Source organism: Pteropus alecto, unplaced genomic scaffold (genome assembly GCF_000325575.1).
Source record: "Pteropus alecto unplaced genomic scaffold, ASM32557v1 scaffold778, whole genome shotgun sequence".
NCBI classification, from domain to species: Eukaryota; Metazoa; Chordata; class Mammalia; order Chiroptera; family Pteropodidae; genus Pteropus; species Pteropus alecto.
In genome coordinates this window covers 852,047-874,297 of record NW_006441062.1, presented here as the reverse complement: position 1 = coordinate 874,297, position 22,251 = coordinate 852,047, and the positions used below count along the sequence as shown (strand labels likewise).

General features: G+C 31.9%; 1 protein-coding gene across 1 annotated transcript in view; it reads right to left on the bottom strand.

The window, feature by feature from the left end:
* The window catches only part of KIF21A (kinesin family member 21A), a 132,189-nt gene that overhangs the window by 32,092 nt on the left and 77,846 nt on the right, over positions 1-22,251 (bottom strand). Inside the window, 11 exon segments of the mRNA XM_015594359.2 lie at positions 536-637; positions 1,047-1,241; positions 1,751-1,904; positions 2,050-2,264; positions 2,360-2,428; positions 5,561-5,668; positions 6,774-6,973; positions 7,415-7,603; positions 7,986-8,103; positions 8,517-8,607; positions 18,406-18,609. Of these exon segments, the coding sequence (XP_015449845.1) occupies positions 536-637; positions 1,047-1,241; positions 1,751-1,904; positions 2,050-2,264; positions 2,360-2,428; positions 5,561-5,668; positions 6,774-6,973; positions 7,415-7,603; positions 7,986-8,103; positions 8,517-8,607; positions 18,406-18,609 (1,645 nt within the window).

Sequence of the window (22,251 nt, the reverse complement as noted above, 5' to 3'; positions counted from 1 at the left end):
GGTGAGCTTGAGCAAGTTACCTTATCTTCCTGATTCTCAGTTTCCTCATATACAGAATATGAATAATACCTACTTGAGAAAAATAAGTTAAGAGAACATAACATAAAGGGTCTAGGCACAACCCTGACATGAGAAAAAAAGTGAGTCAGAAATCATTATCACCTTCAACGTTTAGGGAGACTAAATTTTTTTTTTTTATCTGTAAAGAATCAGTATTAAACCAAAGTTATGATACCATATATGTTTGCAACCTGTGATTTTCTTTTAATTTTTCCTTTGTTAAAGTAAAAGAAGGAATATTTCTTCTTTAAGTTGTTTATCTGTTCTAATACACAAACACAATAGATGACAAACTAATGGAATTGATCTAAATATTGCTGACTTTTCTTAACTTTAAAAAAAGGTAAAAAGAATACTTTCTAATTAAAAAGAATCATCTTCCTCATTACAAAAGAACAGGTCATTAGAAAAAGATAAAACTAAAATGAATTAATCAAAACTTACTTTTTTCAATCATAGTGCAGTCAGATCTTACCTTATTTATGCCCATTGACAGGAAGTGATCTAGCAGGTATCGGGCTTCTGTAAGCGTGCAAGCATTAATGACTGCAGTGATATCCAGTGTTTCTCCTTCTTCCTACATCAAATCAGCAATAAGACGTGACATTACTTTGAGCTAACTATATTTAAACAGAAAGCAAAAGCCTGTTGTTTCATGTATTTATTTGGTAGTACTGCGTTAGCTAATGAGACTTCTCAGAATAGTGTAAAATATGATCCCTATCCTAAGAAACATACAGTCTAGTTGAAAAGATAAGACACATTTTAGCAGTTAAGAATTCATTGTTTTACAAACAATGAATAATATCACAAAATCAGCAGAGAAATCTGGAGATTGGGCAAGTAGTGGTACACATGCAAAACCTAAGAATCATATTAAACCAATAAATAGAAAATCCCTACATATAAAAATTCAAAATGCTTTTAATAATAAAAAAACACTTTTCGTTAAGCCATTTCATTAAACATTTTTTTAAATTACAAACCTTTGCTTCTTCCATCTGCATGATGTTGGCTTGACAATCGGAAATACTGTCATTAATGTAATCTATATTAGCAGTTAATGACTCCATCTCCTCATTGATGTTGACCACATTTTTATCTCCCTCTCCATTCTCCTTGATGATCTTTTCCCTTCTTTTTGAAAGTTTTTCTCGTCTTTTTGTGAGTTCTTCCCGTTGCTAATGAGAAAATAGGTTGGATTTTAAGAAATGATGTTCATCCAAGACCTTGAGAACATTACATTAAGTAAAATAAGCGAGTCACAGAAAGACAAATACTTAAGGATTCCCCTTATATGAGTTATCTAAAATAGTCAAACTCATAGAAGCAGTAGGTAGAATGGTGATTGCCAGGGGCTGGGGACAGGGGTAAGTGGGGAGTTGTTCTTCAATGGGTACAACATTTCATTTGTGCCAGATGAGTAAGTCCCAGAGGTCTGCTGAACAACATTGTGCCTATAGTAACAATACTGTATTGTGCACTTAAAAATTTGTTAAAACGGTATACTTCGTGTTATCTGTTTTTACCACAACTTTAAAAAGTTGATGTTCATCTACTCATACACAATGCAATCAAAACTCACCTAAAGGAAACTTGATTAGTATTAAATCTAACCAGAGAACATGTTTGAAAAACTAGAATTAACAGTCAGCTAAGGAAGAACATATCTACTTTTTATTTTCCACACCTTGAGTAGTCTATTCATATCAGCCTCCATATTGGAAATAGTCATTTTCTGCATGATGATATCTGTGACTCTGCGCTCAAGAAGTTGCCACTTCATGCGAGCTGCCTTGGAGGTAAACACTCGGCCAGTCAATCCTTTTCTCTGATATTTTTTTCTATAATTATATAAAAACAGACAAATATAATTACTTATGTGCTTATTTGATTACATACGAGCAAACAATGTGCTGTTTTTCATTAAGTCCAACATCAGTAATAATGCTACAAACATGTCGGGAGAAAGAGAAGAATCATGTTGACCTGGTTCCATTTGTTGTGGGCGTTGGTAAGGCCTGGACTCTTGCTACAGGAATTCTCATCTTCTGCTGGGCCACTGCCCTTGATGTATCTGCTTCTACAGCAGCTGCACTGGAACCTGTGTCCTGCACGGGGGTATCAGATGAGCTCAGCTTCCGAGTGACTTTCCCAGCCACTTTATCTGACATGGGCCTTACTTGCCGACGTAGAGCTGTAACCTGAAATAGGAACAGAGACTGACTCATTTTCTTAGTCTATACATATACATTATTTATCTCAAAGCCAGAATGTTTCCTCCAAATGGACAACTTGCCTCTTCGGTTTTACGACGAAGAACCACTTCTTGGTTTCTTTTTTGGGCTTCCAGAAGTCTAAGTTGATGCTATAAAATAATATTGAATAAATTAGAATAGAAAACTGAAAGACACAGCATTTCCTACTCCTACATTAACATATTTCCTCATTCCCGCTGGGAACTATAAGAATTCTTAGCAGAATCTGAGCTAACAACAACCTTGCATCCATTATTAGGGATATATTTTATTCAAGTAAACACAAATGCATATTGATATAGCTATATCTCTCTGAAAAATAAAGTTGTCTCTGTGACATATACTTTTATTTAACAAACACTCATAGAGGGCTTACTGTATTCAAGTACTTTTCTAAGTGCTTTACAAATATTATCTCATCTTATTTTTGTTAGACATTTTGTTTTGCTGGCTCAGGCATGAACAGGAAGAAACACAGCTTAGATTCTTTTCAACAGAGGCATTTTACAATATATATAGTAATTATAAACTCTGTTTTAAATATGGAGAGGTCATATATTAATTGTATTGAATTTTATGATAACTTTAGAAATGTTATGATGTTAGGTAAAGTAAATGAATAATAAAACATGTGAGTACTGGTTACCAATTTATTTCTAGGTACTCTATATGATAAAGGCAATTAATTATGAATTACTTTAAGCCATTTTATAAGGCTCTAATTTGGAAAGAATTTTGTACTGAAAATAGATCCTAGTTCTGGTTCTGTCATTTATTCAACTCTGTGATCTTGGACAAAGTTTAGAAATTGGACTTGATCACAGATATTTCTTCGAGGACTTAAATTCTCTAATATAACAAATAACCCCTCATATTTGTACCCCCAATTCAAACAGGTCATTCATTTCATGTTTATGCATGTTCCTATCTCATCAGATGAGAATTCTTAGAGAAAAGGATTCTATTTTATCACTACCATATCTTCATTGCCTGTAATCATGATTAACATAGATGCAAAGTAAATAAATCTTTTTAAATAAATAAACTACCAAAAATTAAAATAATATATAGTTTAAAACTTGTTACTACATTAAATTTCTTCCTATTAAAAGTCAAATCTCAAGCTTATTCATTCAAATTTTTTAATAGTATACAATGTACTTCTTTCTCTAATGATTCAAAGATAAACGTGACAAGAAACAATTTAGAAAAGAGGTTGATATGCATAAAAAGCAACAAATAAAAAAAAGGAGTCCAAATATTAGCCAGCTTCATATCTTTATAACACAGTATTATATATCATATATGCTTATATGTTGCAAATAAAATTCAAAAGTTCCATCTCAACAGTTATTTGTTCAATAGTGATCTATCTCATATAAATTAGTAATTAATAAACAAGTAGCATACAATGTAAGGAAAATGTTCCTGTCATTCAAAAGTTTTCATTAAAAACAAAATAAATAGCCAAAAAGTGAAAATAACTCAAATGTCTATCAACTGAGAAATAAACAGATGTGCTCTATTCGTATAGCCATAAAAGCAATGAACATGGATGAACTTTGAGAACAATATGCTAAATGAAAGAAGCCAAACACAAAAGGCTACATATTTAATGATTCCACTTATATGAAATGTCCAGAAGAGGCAAATATATACAGAGAGAAAATAAATTAGTGGCTGCCAGAGGTCAGGGAGAAGAAAGAATGGTGAGTGACTGCTAATGGGTACAGTGCTTCCTTTTGGAGCGATAAAAATGTTCTGGAATTGAATAGTAGTAATCGTTGCACAATTTTGTGAATATACTGAAAACTTGAATTGTACAGTTTAAAAAGTAAATTTTACAGTAGGTTAATTATATCTCAATTTTTTAAAAAACAACAGATAAAAATATGCGAAATGTTAAAACAAATTTCTATTTGATTTCAGTAAGAACATGGTATAAGCAAGATCTAAAATGTTCGGGAATTAAAAGTGACAAAATTCATTGATCTTTAAAATACAATGATATGCTGGGGAAAAAATTAAATATGGGAGGCTTCTGGCTAAAATATCTACTTTTCTACCTCATTACTCTCTCTTTTCTGTCTCTTTAAAGTTTTTTCTTTACCGCCCAGGGTAGATTTCTATTTTCTAAAATATGCTTTATGCTCATGTTTTCTCCAGGAAGTATTTAGAAAAAGTTGAGCAAGATAAAAAGAACAAAGGCTGAAACTTAACCAACAATGGAAAAAAGAAAGTAATGACCTCTTTTTTTTTTTTTTTTTAATTTCATTTGACATTCAATACTGTATTAATTTCAGGTGTACAGCATAGTGGTTAGACATTTATATCACCTATGAAGTGATCTCCCCAATAAGGATGACCTCTTCTTTTAGGAAAAAAAATCATAAATGAAATTAACAATGTTGCCAAAAATTTGGAAAGAAGAAAAACCAAATCAATATAACCTATAACCCTAACACAACTGCAGTTAGCATGTTGGGATATATCCTTCAAATTTGTCCCTCATTTTAATCAAGCATGTATATATGAAATGCTACTTTACCCTTAATGTTAAATCATTAGACATTTTTCATTTTACTGTGCAATTTTCAAATCCTAATTTTTAGTGTATAAATAACAACTGATTAAATGAGACGGATTATAATTTGTTAATCATTCCCCTTACTCTCACATTGATTGTTTTTACCTTTTTCACTACTACAAATAATCCTAAAGTGAAGATTTTACCACAGCAATTTTTCTTATTTTAGATTATTTTCTTGGTCTTAGTTCATAGAAGTGAAATTCTTGAGTCACAGAATACAAAAATTGTTGTAGCTCTTAGTAAAGCCTCTTTCAGAGAAGCCCGGTTACTACCCCACGAACATTTCTAAGAATCCTAGTGATGAAACTTTCTTTGGAATCAGCCTACAACCTCTGTCTTATACAACACTGCAAGTGGTTCCTTAATCTCTCTAGAGATAATCGGTTGTTCTTTGCCTTTTTTCTTCAACCTCATCACCTAGGAAGTAAGTCTTCAATAAAATTTACAATACTATAGTATTTTTCATAAACTTTTACATTTATTCACTATAACCCACATACTGTAATAAACACCTTATTATAAACTTAATGCTTATTATTGCCCTTAGCCTGTCTTTAATAGTTATAGTTATCAGAAATTTTTCTCTTATTTATTAAACAACCTTATTTAATGTACCATGTTTGTATACAACTGAGAGGTAAAGTCCACTCACATCTCGTTTACGTTGATCTTTTTTCAATTGAGCAATCTCTCTGTTTCTTCTAGACTCTGTCAATCTAGCTTTTTCTTGTTCTTCTTTCATTTGTTTCATTAGGCGAACCTAAAAAATTAGGTAAATACATCTATTGGAATTACCCTATCACAACATTCATTAAATAAACCATATGTATAGAAGTAAGTTCTAGGAATATTTAACATGGAAACATGTTTTTTGCTGCACATTTTAAATGGTCAATTCTTATTTTTGTGGGATTAATACACTTCTATTTCTAATGCACTTCTAATATGTCTATCAAACTGCTTAGTGCTCTATGCTTTTTATATTCAATATTCAGTTGTTCTATAACTTGAATGAATTCTTGGTACTGATTACCAGTAGCTTTGTGACCTTGAACAAGTTATTTAATCTCTCTCAGCTTTGGTTTTCTCTAGAAAATGGAGATAATAGTCCTATGGCATTGTACTATTATGAAAATTCAAAGAGCTATTACCTGTGCAGTGCCTGTAACAGTGCCTAGCATATAGTAAGTGCCTAATAATTAAAGTTATTGTTGTAGTCATCAGCAAATATACAACATAATAATCTACTTCCTAAATCATTTCCACATTTGCTTTTTTTAAAGAAGCAAAATTGATTTTCATACTAAATGTTAAGAATAATTGATTCTATAATAAAAACAGATTAAAAAAATCAAGATTCACATACTTCCTTCAGTCAAGGGAAGAAAATGTATTCTTTTCTACACATTGGAATGATAAACACCAAATTCAAGATAGTTATTACCTCTCAAGGAAAAAGAAATATGATCCTGAAAAAATACATAAGAGGCTTTATGTACATCTGTAATGTTTAATATCTTAAACTAGATAGTAGATATAGTGTTCATTATGTAATTATCTATGCTTTTTCTGCATGCTTGAAATAGTTTATACTTTTGTTAACCTTGTGTAAGAGTTTTAACAGGAGTAATATCCATCAAAGTCTGAGAACCCCTGTTGACTACATAATTTTCAGCTACTCTGAAGAAAAGCTTTGATAATGAATGACTATAAGAAACAACTTCTAATTGTCCAAAGGAAGCACATCATTTGTAAGACTGGGTTACTTTTTACTGAATATGGAAAGAACCACAATAATTTTTTTTGGGGCCCAAATGACATAAGCATCTTCAAGATCAGACTTTAATGGAAAATACAATCAATACCTTTGTTTTTTTCATTTCCATCACATCCTGCTGCAATTTCTTCAATTGCTTTTCATATTGAGACTGATTTTTAAGCAACCTTGCATGTTCTTTTTGAGCTGTCTGAAGTCTCTGTAGTTCTTTATTCATGGCTTGGAGTTTCTTTTCATATTCAGACCTAACTTTTTTTGCCTTTTCTTCTGAGTAAGATTCCACTGAGCCTAAATGATCAAAGGGGGTGAGAATATTTGTATTTGTTTTTGTGAGATACAGATTTTTATTTCATAGATTACAACTCATGACCTTAGAGAAGAACTACCTCCCAAACACAAACCTCAGAAGGTCAGAGTGTCTTTGAATCACTTTCTCTTTTATTATCTACTCTAAACTTGTTAAACAATTATCGAAGTTTTTTTAGATTTAAAACACAATTCTAGCATAAATCAAAATGTTAAAACAATTTACCACAACTCAGGACAAAATAATTAAATAGCCTAGACAGGTACCAGAATGAAAGAACAAAATAATATTTAACATAATGACACAAATTCACATTTAACGTGGCTTCTAGCATAACTTCTTTCCTGCTATAGGAAGAAGTAATAAAAATGCATTTCAACAATTTATTTTGAACTTTAATTTGAATTAAATAGAATTCTTACCTAAGTTTTGAAGCACCTGGTCTCTTTCGAGCTGAGTATCCCGAATTTTATGTTGCAACATCATTAGCTTTTCTTCATACTGCTTTTTCAGTGTCTGCAGTCTTTTCTGGCTGTTTTCTAGTTCATCAATCAGCTTTTGCTTGATTGCAATTTCACAAGTAATATTTGCTAAGTCTGCCTGATAATTGGCTATTTATAAAAGAAGAAAATAAAAATACTGGCATATTGTACTTCTAGCTTTCAAGGAAAAATGTGAAAATCATCACCTATATATATCTAAGTATTCGCTTAGCAGCTAGAAAAAAAAATCTTCTGGATAAACCATAAACTAAAAAAAGATGAACAAGATAGTGTTCACATTGATCAGGGACAACAGATACTATTTGTACTTAAATAAGAATGGAAATCACATGACAACTAAATACAATAAAGGAATAAACATGAGCCTTCAAAGGCAGTAGCAGTTATAAAAGCTACTTCATCAAGATGAAATGGTGACTGTTAAGTTTTCCATTATGTTTTAAATGAGTTCCCAAAATGAATTTTCATCCTTGTACTAAAAGGCCAGTACCTTTTTCATCTGATTCAGAATCTGATTCATCAGAGCTTTCACCTCCTTCAATGTCATCTTCTTCTTCCTCCTCCTCTTCTTCCTCATCCTCATGATCACTTACTTCTTGACTTTCTTCCTAAAGTGTGGTTTGTGACCATTAATAGTACAGTATTGGCAAAGCAAAATCATTAACTCATTAAGAGACACTGCTAGAGTACAAAGTACAAAAGCACAAACATTTCACTCTTCATCAGTTCAAAAATCATTCTATAATTTTAAGGTTATTACATAATAATTTTGTCTTAAATCAAAGAGTACTTCATCTCTCATAGTATTCTATCCCCCCTAAACACAATGCTTTCACAATGCACAAGAATGAGAGTTGCCAATATTCTATAGTTCACAATTTCTGAACAAAGGAGGTCTTCAAGAAAACCAGTTAAAATGGATTGATGAATGATAATCATTCCTCTTTTCTACATTGAAGTTATCAGCAACCAAGAACAAACTAATCCACTAAAATTTACAAGTTCATTCTTTCTTACTTACCACTTCCAATTCATTGTTTTCTCTTTCTGAAATACCCTTTTCTTCTTTCTTCTCTTGGTCAGTGTCTGTATTGTCTTCTTTACCAGCAACACTTAAAAAGAAGAAAGGAAAGGGTATGGTATTAAAGTAGAGACAATAATGGTTCACATTTTTCTTTCGGATTTTTAAAAACCATTAATTACTTGGGAAAACAAATAGAAGAGTTGATTATCTGAGCAAAGTTATCACGTCTGATGCTTCAGAGGAAAATAGAAATTGCTATTCAACCAACAGTATAGTGATTTATATTATTGGAGGAAAACTTATTTTCCAGAAACACTGAGGAATAGATTATACCCTGGAGCATGAGACCTGATAAGACAGCTAAGAACTAGTCACACAGTAACAGCCAATTAACTAGAATGTAGGCAATTTAAAATCCAAGAAAATCAAAACAAATACTTTTGTTTTCTCATCTAAATATATAAAACTTTCCTCATCTAAAAACAAAGATATAGAAACTACATTTTTATTGATGCCTAATACATTTAAAAATAAATTTGAAGATCCAGGACAAATCTGCCCACAGTAAATATGCCTACACTGGCTACATCCATCAGTGTTCAGGTTTTCTCTGGTAATTACACAGGCTCTTTCTTCCTAGGCCATATCTACAACAAAGTCTGTTTCTCAAAATGTTCTCACAGAAATGGATCTTTGTACACCAAAACTGTCTGAAGTTCAGCCTGTCCTGACCTGTAATGGAATAGGAATTCCAGGGTCTGCCACAAGATTCTCCATACAAATAGAAGCCTCCTCTTCAGTAATGTAGTATTAACAGCCCTGACTGCACACTGATGTCAGTCAATGGGTATAGCTAAACTAATTCAGCCCTGGTGGCCCTGAGAAGAAGACAGAAGAATCTATAGTGACAAAGATTTTCACACCTAAATCACTTTAGATCTTTTAGGGGTTTAGAAGCCATAATCAATGATGTTCAAAAGTTATACCTCTGTTTTCTAGACTTATACATTTAATCAGCTAAGTAATATTAAGAAAGTGAACTTTAAATGAATCTACATGTAATAGATTTCTTCTTGTCCTATAGTAACATTTTTTAAATTATTAAGAATAAAAAGTATACTCTGATAAGCTAATAGTCTCTAAATAAAATTCCCCCTAGACCGAGTTTAAAAACTTTATCAGAATAACTTTATAGCATCTATCATTTCTTTCAGATATTCTGCTACATTAAATAATTGCCCTAATACATGGATTTATTTTTAGCTTCTAGACTAAAAATTTAATTTTACTTAGGCTCTGTTATTATTATTAAACTCTAATGTTTAACTCTAGGTCTCAATTCTCATGAATATTTTTGTACTCAGAACTAGATGAATTATACTTTTCCTTTATATACGCTTTTCAGAGTTCTTAATTTGTATTTCTTTATGGATTGTTTCTTTAATTTCTATCTTCCCCACTAGTCTGTAAGCCTCATGAGAGCAGGGATCATGTGTGTTCGGCTCAGCATTATACCACCAGCACTCAGAGGATGTGCATGATAAATGTGCAGTAACTATTTGATAAATATTTCAATCCCTATGACTGCACATGAGCAGCTCTGTTTGGCATCTCTGGCTATGTGACTCGCTCACTAATTATATTACAGTTTAATGGCACCTATTGAAAGATACATAAAGATGCACAGAAGACAGCATATCTCTAGAGTGAGAAGCAACTACCAGTAGGAATATCAATAAAATAATCTTAACCGGAAAGGAATTAAGTAAATAACAGGGTTCCATGAATGTTGTTAAATCATTTTGTCAGAGAAAAATGCTGAACATACTGACCACCTCTCTTACATCACTTTTACTATAGTAGCACTGGTAATTTTACACCATCATGCAGTTCAAACTGGAATCTAGAAAGACATTCCCTTTCTTCTAATCATCCCATTGAAAGGCCAGTTCCATTTACTCAAACAGAGCTATACTTGAGATTTAGGACTAAGGTTAAAGGCTAGGAAAAGAGAATTTGTTTGGAAAGATACCTCCCATCAGCATTCCCTAGCCTCTCCCCTATTCAGTCTCCCTTCCTCACTTGCAACTGTTGCATCTCACAATTTTTTGTTACTGTTGGTTCCTTCATTACTTCCAGTTCCAACCCCAATTCCCTTTTACTCAGGTTTATAGCCATACAATCACTTTATTCCAAGCACTTGACCCAAGGCACCCTCCTACTCCCTCCAGTATCCAGCTTAACAGATGTTACTTTTCACTTCATATAAAGTTAACTCATATATTGTAGCTGTTTATGCCAATTCTGATGAAGAAAAATTAACAGTTGTAACTTTACATTGTTAATTTACCTTTAAAAATCACTAAGGTTTAAGCTTTTAAAATACAAGTTGATACTTTATCATTATTGTACCTCAAATACTCAAGTTTTCTTCAATAAACTGAGGCACACTGATACCTACAATAACTGCCTAAACAGCAATGAAAGATATTTAAGTTTGCACTTTACATAGAATCAGAATCTTGGAGCTGGAACACTAGTGATCATATGGTTTAACCCCTTTAACAATTGACAACAAATATCAACATTTTTGTTGACAACCAAAAAAGAAACTGTGGCCTGAGGAAGTTAATCCACTCAAGGGAATTAAAACCAGATGTTGTGGCTCCCGGGCCACTATTCTAGAATCATGCACTCAAAATTCAATCCACACACAGGAAAGCATCTGCGTCATCCAGGAGCCTTTTAGATATATACAATCTCAGGCTCCACCTCAGTCCTACTGAATCAGAATCTTCATCTTAACAAACTCCCCAGGTGATTTGCAAGCCCATTCACATCTGAAAAACCATCCTAGATCATCAAACTGTTCTGCTTTTGCTATCCTTCAGGGATGATGTAAAAGTTGGATGCAAACTATCCACTGAGTACATTTAAAGGACCTGACTATTTTATAGTGGGAAAATGCTTTCACACACTACTTTAATTTATGTACCTTATTTTGACCTTTCAAACTAAAAGAAATTTCACATTTTAAGCCCTTAATTTAATTCCAATGATAAACATAATATCTTAAACATATACTAATTAGATGAGTTTTATTGTGACTTTTTGACAATTCAAATTACATTATAATTATAGAACATTTTAAATAAGTTACAGAATTGTAGAATAGAATTATAGAAACTTTAGAATACTATATAATATGTATGATATCACTATAAAATGTAAATTACTAAATAATTTCAAGAAGTTATAATTTTTAAGCTTTCATATTTAAAGTAAGCTATCATTTAACTAATTGTTGCATAGTAAACATCCTCAAAAGGCTAACTTTAAGTAAGAGATGAAATTTCTAAAGTAGGGCTTCCAAAATACTTAAATATTATTAAAATCAGTTTTATTTTCTTAATCATTTTGACGATATAACCTGGAAATTTATTTAGAAAAGTCTATAAAGAGAAGTTCTGATAAGTAAAAAAAACTAATTGATCCTGGTTGAAATAACCATAATTTTCAATAAGAAAAATGTAAATGTTTATCATAGAGAGAAATGTGCTTCTAAATTTTGCTCAAATCTCAAATAAAAAAAAGAGATATCTTGTTTTTGATTTTCAAAATACATTTTGAAAGCAACACTTGTTTTTCTAATTCGACCTTAAGAATGCTTTGTAAATCTTATCTGAAGTAAGGCCACAGTTTCATTTTGTTTTGTTGCCATTTTAATGTTGTTCTCCAATAAAGATTACACTAAATAAGGAAGAGAAGAAAAAGAGCCCACCCGTGACTTAGCATAGGCTGCTATTCCCACCCAACTAATAATTTCCAATCTGCTCACAAGTTTCTGAAAGATACATTCTGAAAGTCAAATGGTGGGTTTTGGGGGTAATTTTTGGCATAAAAATTTTTGGCCTTCATAATTATGATAGTTTACTCTGAAATCTCACGAATTGCCTGAATTTTAATTCATGTAACTAGGTTTTTATTCTTAAAATGTAGTTTTTAAAAATATAGTGCTTTTGTTAATTTTACAAAATCAGCATTACTTTTAGGAGCACCAAGCTAATCTAATCTGAAACAATCTATAATTCTACAACACATTTTCTTTTGAATGGCAACTAAGTATTTAAATGACATTTTAATAAAAAAAAACCTGGGAAATATTCCAACCTTCTTTCTTCTCGATTGCTTTCCTCAAGTTTCTGTAGCCTTCAAAATCACGAGGCACAGTATTGGAAGGCCAAGCCAATGAAGGACAAACCAGACAGTAAAAAGCGAGAGTGATAAGAAGGTAAAAATGATACATGAGCTTGAAGACTTTAAAATAAATTTTAAAAGATATTATCAAAGGACAATACACAGTAAAAAGGCAATACATTTTGTATGAATAAAAAGTAAGTAGAAAAACAAGCAGCATTATATCTAAGAAGACTATATAGACTATCAGTTGAAATTACTTAGCAATAAAATATAAAGTCTCAATTTATATAAATAGTAGGAATGTTTGGATACCACTGCTTTTTTTTAATCTAAAATGGATCAATTTTCTTAGCTTCCCCCAAAGGCACACTTTTAGTGACACCCTATGCCTTTTAAACTTTTGCAGAAAACCTTTTTATGGCATCATTAAAAGAACTTCAAAAAGTAATGCCTTTATACCATAATATGCAAATATCATTAATAGTACATACTAGGATACTACTTTTAAAACTTGTTTTCTATTTTAATATACTACATCTGAACATCACTAATCTAAAAAAAAATCCTATTTCAAAATTATACATGAAATGTATTATGGTCAAATGAATATGGTGATGATATCAGTAAAATGTAATTTTATTAATTGAAAGTTAAAATCTGATAATATCACTGTACTAGTTATTAAAACTACCTACCAAAAGGACATCTAAGGCAAAGGTGGCAATAAAATGAGAAATGTAGTACTTTCCATTAGTAAGATTATTTTTCAATCTGAAAAGTATTTTTAAAAACTATCAATATGTACTTAAAGACTTTGAAATATAACTTAAAGAATACCAAATATGCAGAATTGGGCATCTGTACTCAATGGAATGTACTGAATACCAATACTTGTCATGTAGACAAAAAGATAGATGTGCTAGACTCTGAGTAAGCATATAGCAATCTTGAGACAGCCCTTTCTGCCCAGAATTTCAAAAATATTTATCAGAATAATCAATATTTTAAAATGAAATTGAGGCTGAGGTAAAGAATTATTTTATCAAGCCAGTTCTCATTTTAATTTTATAACATGTATGCTCCCATATGATTTTTGTTTGTTGACTGTGATTATTTTTCACAATCAACTTTTACTTGTACTGCTATTACAAGAAGAGACTAGCGATCTTTTTGAGAAAAAAAGTCTACAGAGTGATATTTACCAGGGATCGAAACATCTAGTCTTATGGCTAGAAAAAGGAAAGCAAAGCCATTGCCTAAGAAATCTGTGTTTCTAGATTTCAATTTGATACCACTAAATACAAATAATAATGCAGTCTGATGAAGGAGTGAAGTTTTTTATAATGCAAGTCATTTAAAGCTAGATATCCAAAAATATGGGGATTAATGTGTGAATAGTAAATTTTCTTTATCCATATACACGCAAAAATACTTTATTTCTAATCTTGGCATATACTGATGATAATGAGCTACAATGGCTCAGAAGATATGGTTCATTGGCAAAAAGCCCAGATTTTCTACTTTGAATATGAAGAATTTTTGTTTACCTTACACAAAAGAGTCATATTGAAATGTATGGATGATATGAGCTAATTGGAAGATAAACTTTAGATGCCTTTCCAATTGCTTTTTAAAAAATCATTGCAATCAATAATTCAAAAAGACAGTAGAGTGGCAGAGAAATAAACTAATAATCTGACGCTTCTCTATAATTTAAAGGAGTTCAGTTTTTAGTTCATTTAGTACCATTACAATGCTTCTTCTACAGGACAGGGGGAGGGGACAGAGAGGCAGGCACAAATCTTGCTACCCATTCTAACATTTTCAGGGATCCACAACCGCGGAGCCACGGACCGGTACTGGTCCATGACCAATTAGGAACTAGGCCACACAGCAGGAGGTGAGCAGTGGGTGAGCAAGGGAAGCTTCATCTGTATTTGCAGCCGCTTCCCAGCGCTAGCATCACCACCTCAACTCCATCTCAGGTCGTCAGGCATTAGATTCTCATAGGAACACTGCACTGGTCCCTGGTGCCAAAAAGGTTGGGGACCATGGATTTATGTAACTGAAAAACAGGCAGTATAGTCTATTCAATTATTCTCTCTTATTTTCTTGCTATTTACATCTATGGATTATTTTACAGATCAACAGAAAGGTAGAAGAGTCAACCTTGAAACCAAGCATATTAGCTATTGGTTGTAGCTTTGATAAAGACTTAGATGCTGAAGCAGGTGAAACTTTAAACAAGACTTATGACATCTTCCTTGAACATGAATGCCACTCTGACATAAAAAGTTACCTAGTCGTTGTTCTTCCTACTAATACTTAGAATATCAGAGGCCTCGTAGCCGCTAAAACCAAATACTAACAATAGAAAACGTAAATTAAAAGACATGGAGCTTCGAAAAATTTTGTGGATTTAGTGAAGAGGAAAGAAAGCAGCTATGAGAATCAGAACATCTTAGGAAAGCTGAACCCGAAGGTCAAGCACCAGACAGGTTTTGGAAACTCTCAGCCAGAAAGGGGTTAAAAATCTATCCTACGTTAGTTGATTTTTTTTTTTTTTTTAATGAGGTTGCTGCTCAAAATTTTAGTATTTGGATTAATGCTTCCTCTTTCAAAATTACAAACATAGAAAAGAAGTTTGTTGGTTACAAGTCATTTCCACTGGCATGAATTCCTTTAGTCAGATGACTTTGCTCCCCAGTTTGAATTGAAGGAGATAAGAGAAGAAAGTAGATGCTTTTGAAATTGGGAGTACTTTGGAGTAGGGTAGAATTACATGTGTAAGGGAGGAATGGACCAAAGCAGCATGGGGACACAGGAGTCAGTAGATGGGAATAATAAAGAATGACTGAGGCAGAAATTCACATTTTTTTCTCCAAAGGTTGGCTACACCGATGAAAAAGAAAGAAAGTTTCTTTCTCCCTGTTTTTGCTTTTTCCTACTCCCTTTTGGATTGCTCTTACCACACTATAAAATGTGTAAAAATTATTTTCTGTGAGTGAATTAGGAAACCAGGACGCTATGCATTTATAACACTTTCTAGAGAAAAATCAGTCCAAGTTCCAAACAAATTTTAATTGAACTTACTGTATATGTAAGGTTGAGGCAGAACTCAAATTTTGCAATGCCTGCTCTGATAAGTAAAATAAATAAATATGAGGCATATGACACAACTCAACCAGAATCAATATGTCTGAACAGAAACTACAGCCCCAAAAATTTCCTGTGGAAAACTAATCACTAACTTCAGTGAAGCTGCTGTCATTCTAAACACTCTGGAATTCTTTGTTTATTATTTATTTCAACCTGTGGCAGCAAACCTTTTAGTTAAAATGAGAGTTTATCTACATTTTTAAAATAAGAATTTATATTACGCACAGCTAAAAGTTGTTGGAATCTACAGTGAAAAGTTGTTGACAAATAAAATGCTTTATCAAGCTGAGTAAAATAATATTGGTTTTCATTTTTTAATCCACAACAGTGTTTGAAAACTGTGATAAGAAAAATTCTATTAAATTTAAAAAATTTATATATGCAGTAATATAAATTCACTAACTGGTTCTAACGGCTTTTACAGTTATAGAGTTTATGTTACATAAAATAATTTTTCTAGGTTCACACTACATTATATAGGTTTGTTTTACAAAGACATGCTATAGCATGTATGTGAAAATGCTTTATAAAGCATTTTTAAACCTTCATATAGGAGTTATTAATTTTTAGAAAGTATTAATTTGTTTTTCTCATTCTAAGCTATCTTCCACTTTTTTCACAGATGATTAAAGTAACATCTCTCAATTTACCTTAACTGGCGTGGTTTTTTTCTGAGAAATTTTTTAAATCTCAAATCACTTTTTATTAGGAAATAACTTAATTTTTTCACTTGGATTTTTATGTTTAAATCCAGTCATTTTCTGAGTTCTTCTTAGTATTAAGTACGCTATTATTTTATCTTAATTATTACATCCTCCAGAATCACTGAAATGTCATGGTTTTTTTACTTTGAAATAACTGCTATCTTATTTAGTTTTTTACCTTAAAATAATTACAAGTTTCATGATAAAGCAGCAGAGACAAATCTTAATAATAAAATGGTTTTTTTTCCTTTAATACTTTATTAGTGAAAATGCTTACAACCCTGTATTGTCACAAACATAACCTGCATCAGTGGTATTAATTTGGAGTACCTATGATCACTATAAGAATGTCAAAAACAGTCTAGGTTCCTAATGGGATCTCCATCTTTTTTCATTATTCATATTTGACAGGTGAATAAACTCACATCTCTAAATTTAACTCAAAGAGCAGAATCAGCTCATAGCCTTGAAAAATATATCCTTGATTATACTTATTATTCATGAACACAAACTTTTAAAAACAAATGATAACATTTGACTTTTGACCAACTACAGAATTAGATTTTGCAAGTAAATGATAAGCCACATGCAAAAATCTCATTTTCATTCAAGCAGTATGTTGGGTCACACTAGTTTCAATAATTCTATGATCATTATTTCATTTTTAACTGCCCTAAGAGCAAATCATTATATATTTCTTAAAGCAGCCATATCAGCCACCCATGAAAAACACCTACTAAGACATTAGTATCTTAAGAATGCAATTTCAATTGCAATACTTCCTAACCATACATGTGTAGCTCCTTGTTTTAATTATTTTATTCATTCTTTTTTAACTCAAGGACACAGAGCAGAAATAATATAAAGAATTTTATATCCAATAACTTTGACCAACTGATTTTGCTAGGAAAGAATGCCTGCTTGCCTAAATACATTTCTAAATAAACAAAGCAGGTAGACTAAATGTCAATAATTCTACAAAGTGCACCCCTGCAACAAGCCATTCGACAAATAAGATAGCTTTGCCTCCTTTTGAATATCTAGCCAAAAATGCTTAAAATTAATTTGACTGGCATGTTAAAAATATATTCTTAGTCATTTGACTGCACTATAGAATCAATATATAAACATTTAAAGAATTTATGAGTGTTTAACCACTCGCACATTACAAGTGGTCAAATTTTTATTTTCCTCCTCTTCTTTTCACCCTGTTGATTTTCAGAGGAGATATTATCTGGATGCCAGGAAAAGAAAGCCTAGAACAGTGGTGAAAAGCTGAGTAATTCCTTGTTGGAAGATTCAGAAAGCCTGAAATAATAAATAACTTATACATAATCGAATCAGAAGCCTTGCAAAAAAATACTTAAGAGACCAAATGATATTAAATGACAGTCTGATGGATTAGTTTAGCCTTTAGTTAAACTAATCTAGACATGAATTAGAATTTATCCATGAGACTATTTAATTGCATTAGAAAATGGGGAAAAAAATAAAAACATTGAGTTGTAATGGTACAGGAAGCTTTGCAGAAAAGATGAATGGAATGCAGAAGCAGGTATTTGAAGAAATAAAAAAATAGTTTCTAATTTTAATTTTACTTTGTCATAGTCTAAATAAAATTATTTACCATATTATAATTAAACTTATTTTTTTACATAAAAGCAGAAATAAACCATTAAAAGCATAATTGTAATTGTCAGCTAATTTAAATGACATTTCATTTACTAATATACTTATGAGACTATGTATATTCATTGTAATCACAAATTAAAATATCCTAAAAGAAAATAAAGATTCATATAGCAGTGATTTTATAACACTACCTTTTTTTCTTCTTCTTTTCTTTCCTTTTCAGCTTCTCTAAGTCTTTCTTTGCTAGATCTATAATTTCAATGGTCTCTTTGTCTGAGGATAGTACAGTAGGAGAGAAAGATGATGATCCACTGAAATACGGTGATCTTGCTGTGGCTCTCGTCAAGTTTTTTCGAAGGTTCTCATTCACTGCTTCACTTTCTAATAATTTTGCCCTAGTGAAATAAAAATATATTTAAATAGGAAATATTTTTTATTGTGGCAAAAAAAAACACCCATAAAATTTATCACCCTAACCATTCTAAGAGTACGGTTCTACAGCACTAAGCACACTGACACTGTTGTTGCAACCACTGACAACATCTATCTCCAGAACTCTTCCATCTTCTCCAACTGAAACTCTGTATGCAATAAATACTAACTCCTTATGCCCCTCTCCTCCCAGCCCCTAGCAGCCACCATTCTATCTTCCTGTCTCTGCAAACTTGACCACTCCAGGAATAAAGAGGCTTTTTAAATGATTTGTTTCACATGCTAAAAAGTTTTCCAAAATGTATTTCAACATTGCTACAAGGAAGATTTTGGTGTTTTTTTGTTTTGTTTTGTTTTGTTTTTCCAAATAAATGTGTTCACAAACATTAATGTTTAGGATATTTTTTAATTCTCTGAATAAATAATTACAAATTTGAAATCACATTCTTAGTGTGCAAAAGTGCCAATAATAATTAGATTACTTGCATTCTGGTCATTAGGCACTAGTTATCCTTTCTTTGTAAAGCCATCATTTAAACTTAAAATGTAGAAGCAGCATGGTTCCTTTCCTTTCAGTTCCTCATTCATCATACTATAGTAGTATTTCCAAGTCTTTGCAAGAAATAGTTAGTCGAACTTGCCCCTCACTGGCTGAGAGACATTTGGTTCCTGAACATGGCATGGGAAAAGATGGTATCTCCAAGGAAACCTGAGTTTGATAATTGAAAACATTCTTTTGTTTGCTCAAGCAGTCCTAATGATGACAGGAGAATAATGTATGTACTGTCAGTAATATGTAAAAACACAGAATGACGAGATCCTAAAAGAGGCTGGAGACTTGAGACTGAAACGGATTTAGAGAGTCCTCTAAACCCTATATTTCTATTCAGTTTGGCGCAAGGGTGACTGAGACAGGTCCATAGCGAGAAATATTACCTACTTCTGCCTCAAAACTGTATTACTAAGTACTTTTGCCATAAGTTCCAATATTTCAGAGGAACATGCTAGATTATTTGCAACTACTAACCTCTAGAAGATATAGTCAGATCTGTGTTTTTTCATTGTCTACCAAAATTATTCATGACAAAGTTGAAATCAATCAGAGACAGTGTACATAAATCAGTGAATATATATTTCAAGTTGGTATCCTACATATTCTTTAATGAAATTATTTTATTATATATCTGGTATCATATGTGAGCAGAACAACAATTATAATATTTTTAAATAGTTAAATTGCTGTCTACAAACTTCTAGGTTAAATGACTTCAAATGATTTTTAAAAAAATAATGACTATAATGCTGTCATTTTTTTTGATCAAGAGGGCAACCTAAGTATAAAAACTCAGCTTAATTATAAAGTCAATATTTACACTTTTCTATATTTTCAATATCACAAAGCCTGGGTACATAATAGAACATTAAGAATAAATGGAAATATAATAAATTAACTATGAATAATGACCTTTTAATCGGCTCATTTATTTAATTACCAAACAATTTATGTTTTTTCATTACCTGATTTTAAAAGTTTGCACTTGATAGGGGTATATTCAATGCTTCTTTAATCCTAATGCTGATAAGAGCTAAAACCTCTAGGGCTTACCTCTATAAACCCCATGCTCCATTACCAGAACCCACTTTTTGTATGGGCTATAGAGATAATATCTCTCTTTCTCTCTTCCCCTCTCTTTTCCCACTTACCCACCCACCCACTTGTTTCAGCCTGCATTTCATTTAATAGGAGGCCAAGCAGTGAGGCATTAAAGGAAGTATAGAGACTTCTTTGGGAAGAAGCAGACTAAGGGCTTGCATCTCAGCTCTGTCACTCACTGGATCATGGGTCATTAGTCTCTAAAAGCCTCTACTGTTTTTCTGTCAAATGATGATGAAAAATATATACTTCCCTAGGATTGTTATGGGGATGAATGAGACAATGAATTTAAAACAATAATAAATATTCTTATCAAAAAGTACCTAAAAATACAATTACGTAGTATAGGAGATTAGTTAAATTAATTACAAATACAAGATAGTACTATATGATGCCAGGCAAAAATCATGTTAGAAAAATATTTAATAACATTAAAAATGCTCATTATATCTTGTCCCATTTCAAAGAATAGATAGCAAAGCAATATATACACCCCAATGTCAATTTTGCTAAAGTATGAACTGAAAAAATATTGAAGAGATATATCAATATGTTAACATCAGTTCCATGAATGGTGGGAATATGAATGATTTTAATTATTTTATACTTTCCTATATTTTCAAAAATTTCTACAAAAATTTAATGTTCCCAAATAAGAACTGAGTGACAATTATTATTTCACAAAAATAATATAACATAAATTTATTAAAAGATAACTAGTATTATTTTACAATAGAATGATGAGACTTAACATATAAACATTTCCAAGTGGCAATACATTGACAGAAATTTGCATTAAGTTTAAGAAGCTAGGAATAAAACGTCTTCCTAAAACAAAGTTTTGATAGAAATATGGATTGTTATTATAAGTAATAATAACATGTTAGACCTTTATAGTACTTTTTAATTTAAGAGCTTTTACATCCTGTGCTTTCATTTGAGCCCGTAATAACTTCTTCAGATTAGCAGGTATTACCTCATTCTGACAGATGAATAAATGAAAGCTCTGAGACATTAGGTACTTGCCCAAGGTCACACACTTATTAATAAATAGAAGCTTAAATTTCAAACCGGGTAATCCAATTTAAATTCAAAGCTCATTTATGCTTATGCCACATGTAAATTATTTTATATTGTGAAATTACAGTACTAGGATTCTAGACTGCTTCTCAGGAGTGGGACCTGATTAAAGAACCTTCAAAGAAAAGCTGGGAATGACGAAGAAGTTATTAATTTACACCAAGAAAGATTTGATCGCTGATTGAACTCAGGGCCTGAATCATCTCCATTCTCTAAGTGGTTTAAAGAACGGTTTTAACTCATGAAATTAGTGAAGGAAGATACTAAATGCTGCTTTTAGTCATGAGGAGGAGTGGAAATCATTCAGTTTTCCAGGAAATAAAAACGCTAGCAAAGCTACTTGTCCAATGGTGAGATCAAGCTTAGATAAGGCCTTAGAACTGGGTGGAAAAGAGAAAACAGAGCACAATAACCAGAGCATAAAACCAGCTTTAACAATTGACCAGTGCCAAGGAAATGAAAAAGAAGCAGGCTAGGAGAAAGAAGAAAATCGTCATAAACTAAAAGACAGATATCAGGTGTGTCTCAAGGAATGGTAAGGATGGGGTCTATAGAGTGAAGAAGGACAAGTTTTTGACAGTAAGCAGGAAAGAGCACTGCCAACACAAGATAGAAATGCAAGTTCAGGTTGGCTGCTGACCAGAATCAGAACCCAATGCTCCAAAGGTCTCTGCCAAAAAGGTAAAGCTTGGAGCTATATATACAGAATAAAATTAACAGTTATTAGAGTAACTCTATCTATTGCCACATCACATGTTTTCTCGTTTATTTTTGCTTTCTGAAACACTTAAGGGATCCAGTGTGTCTTGTGGAGGCAGAAACAGTGGAAAGATCACCGGTCTCTCCTTGAGAATCTCTAGAATAACCAGAG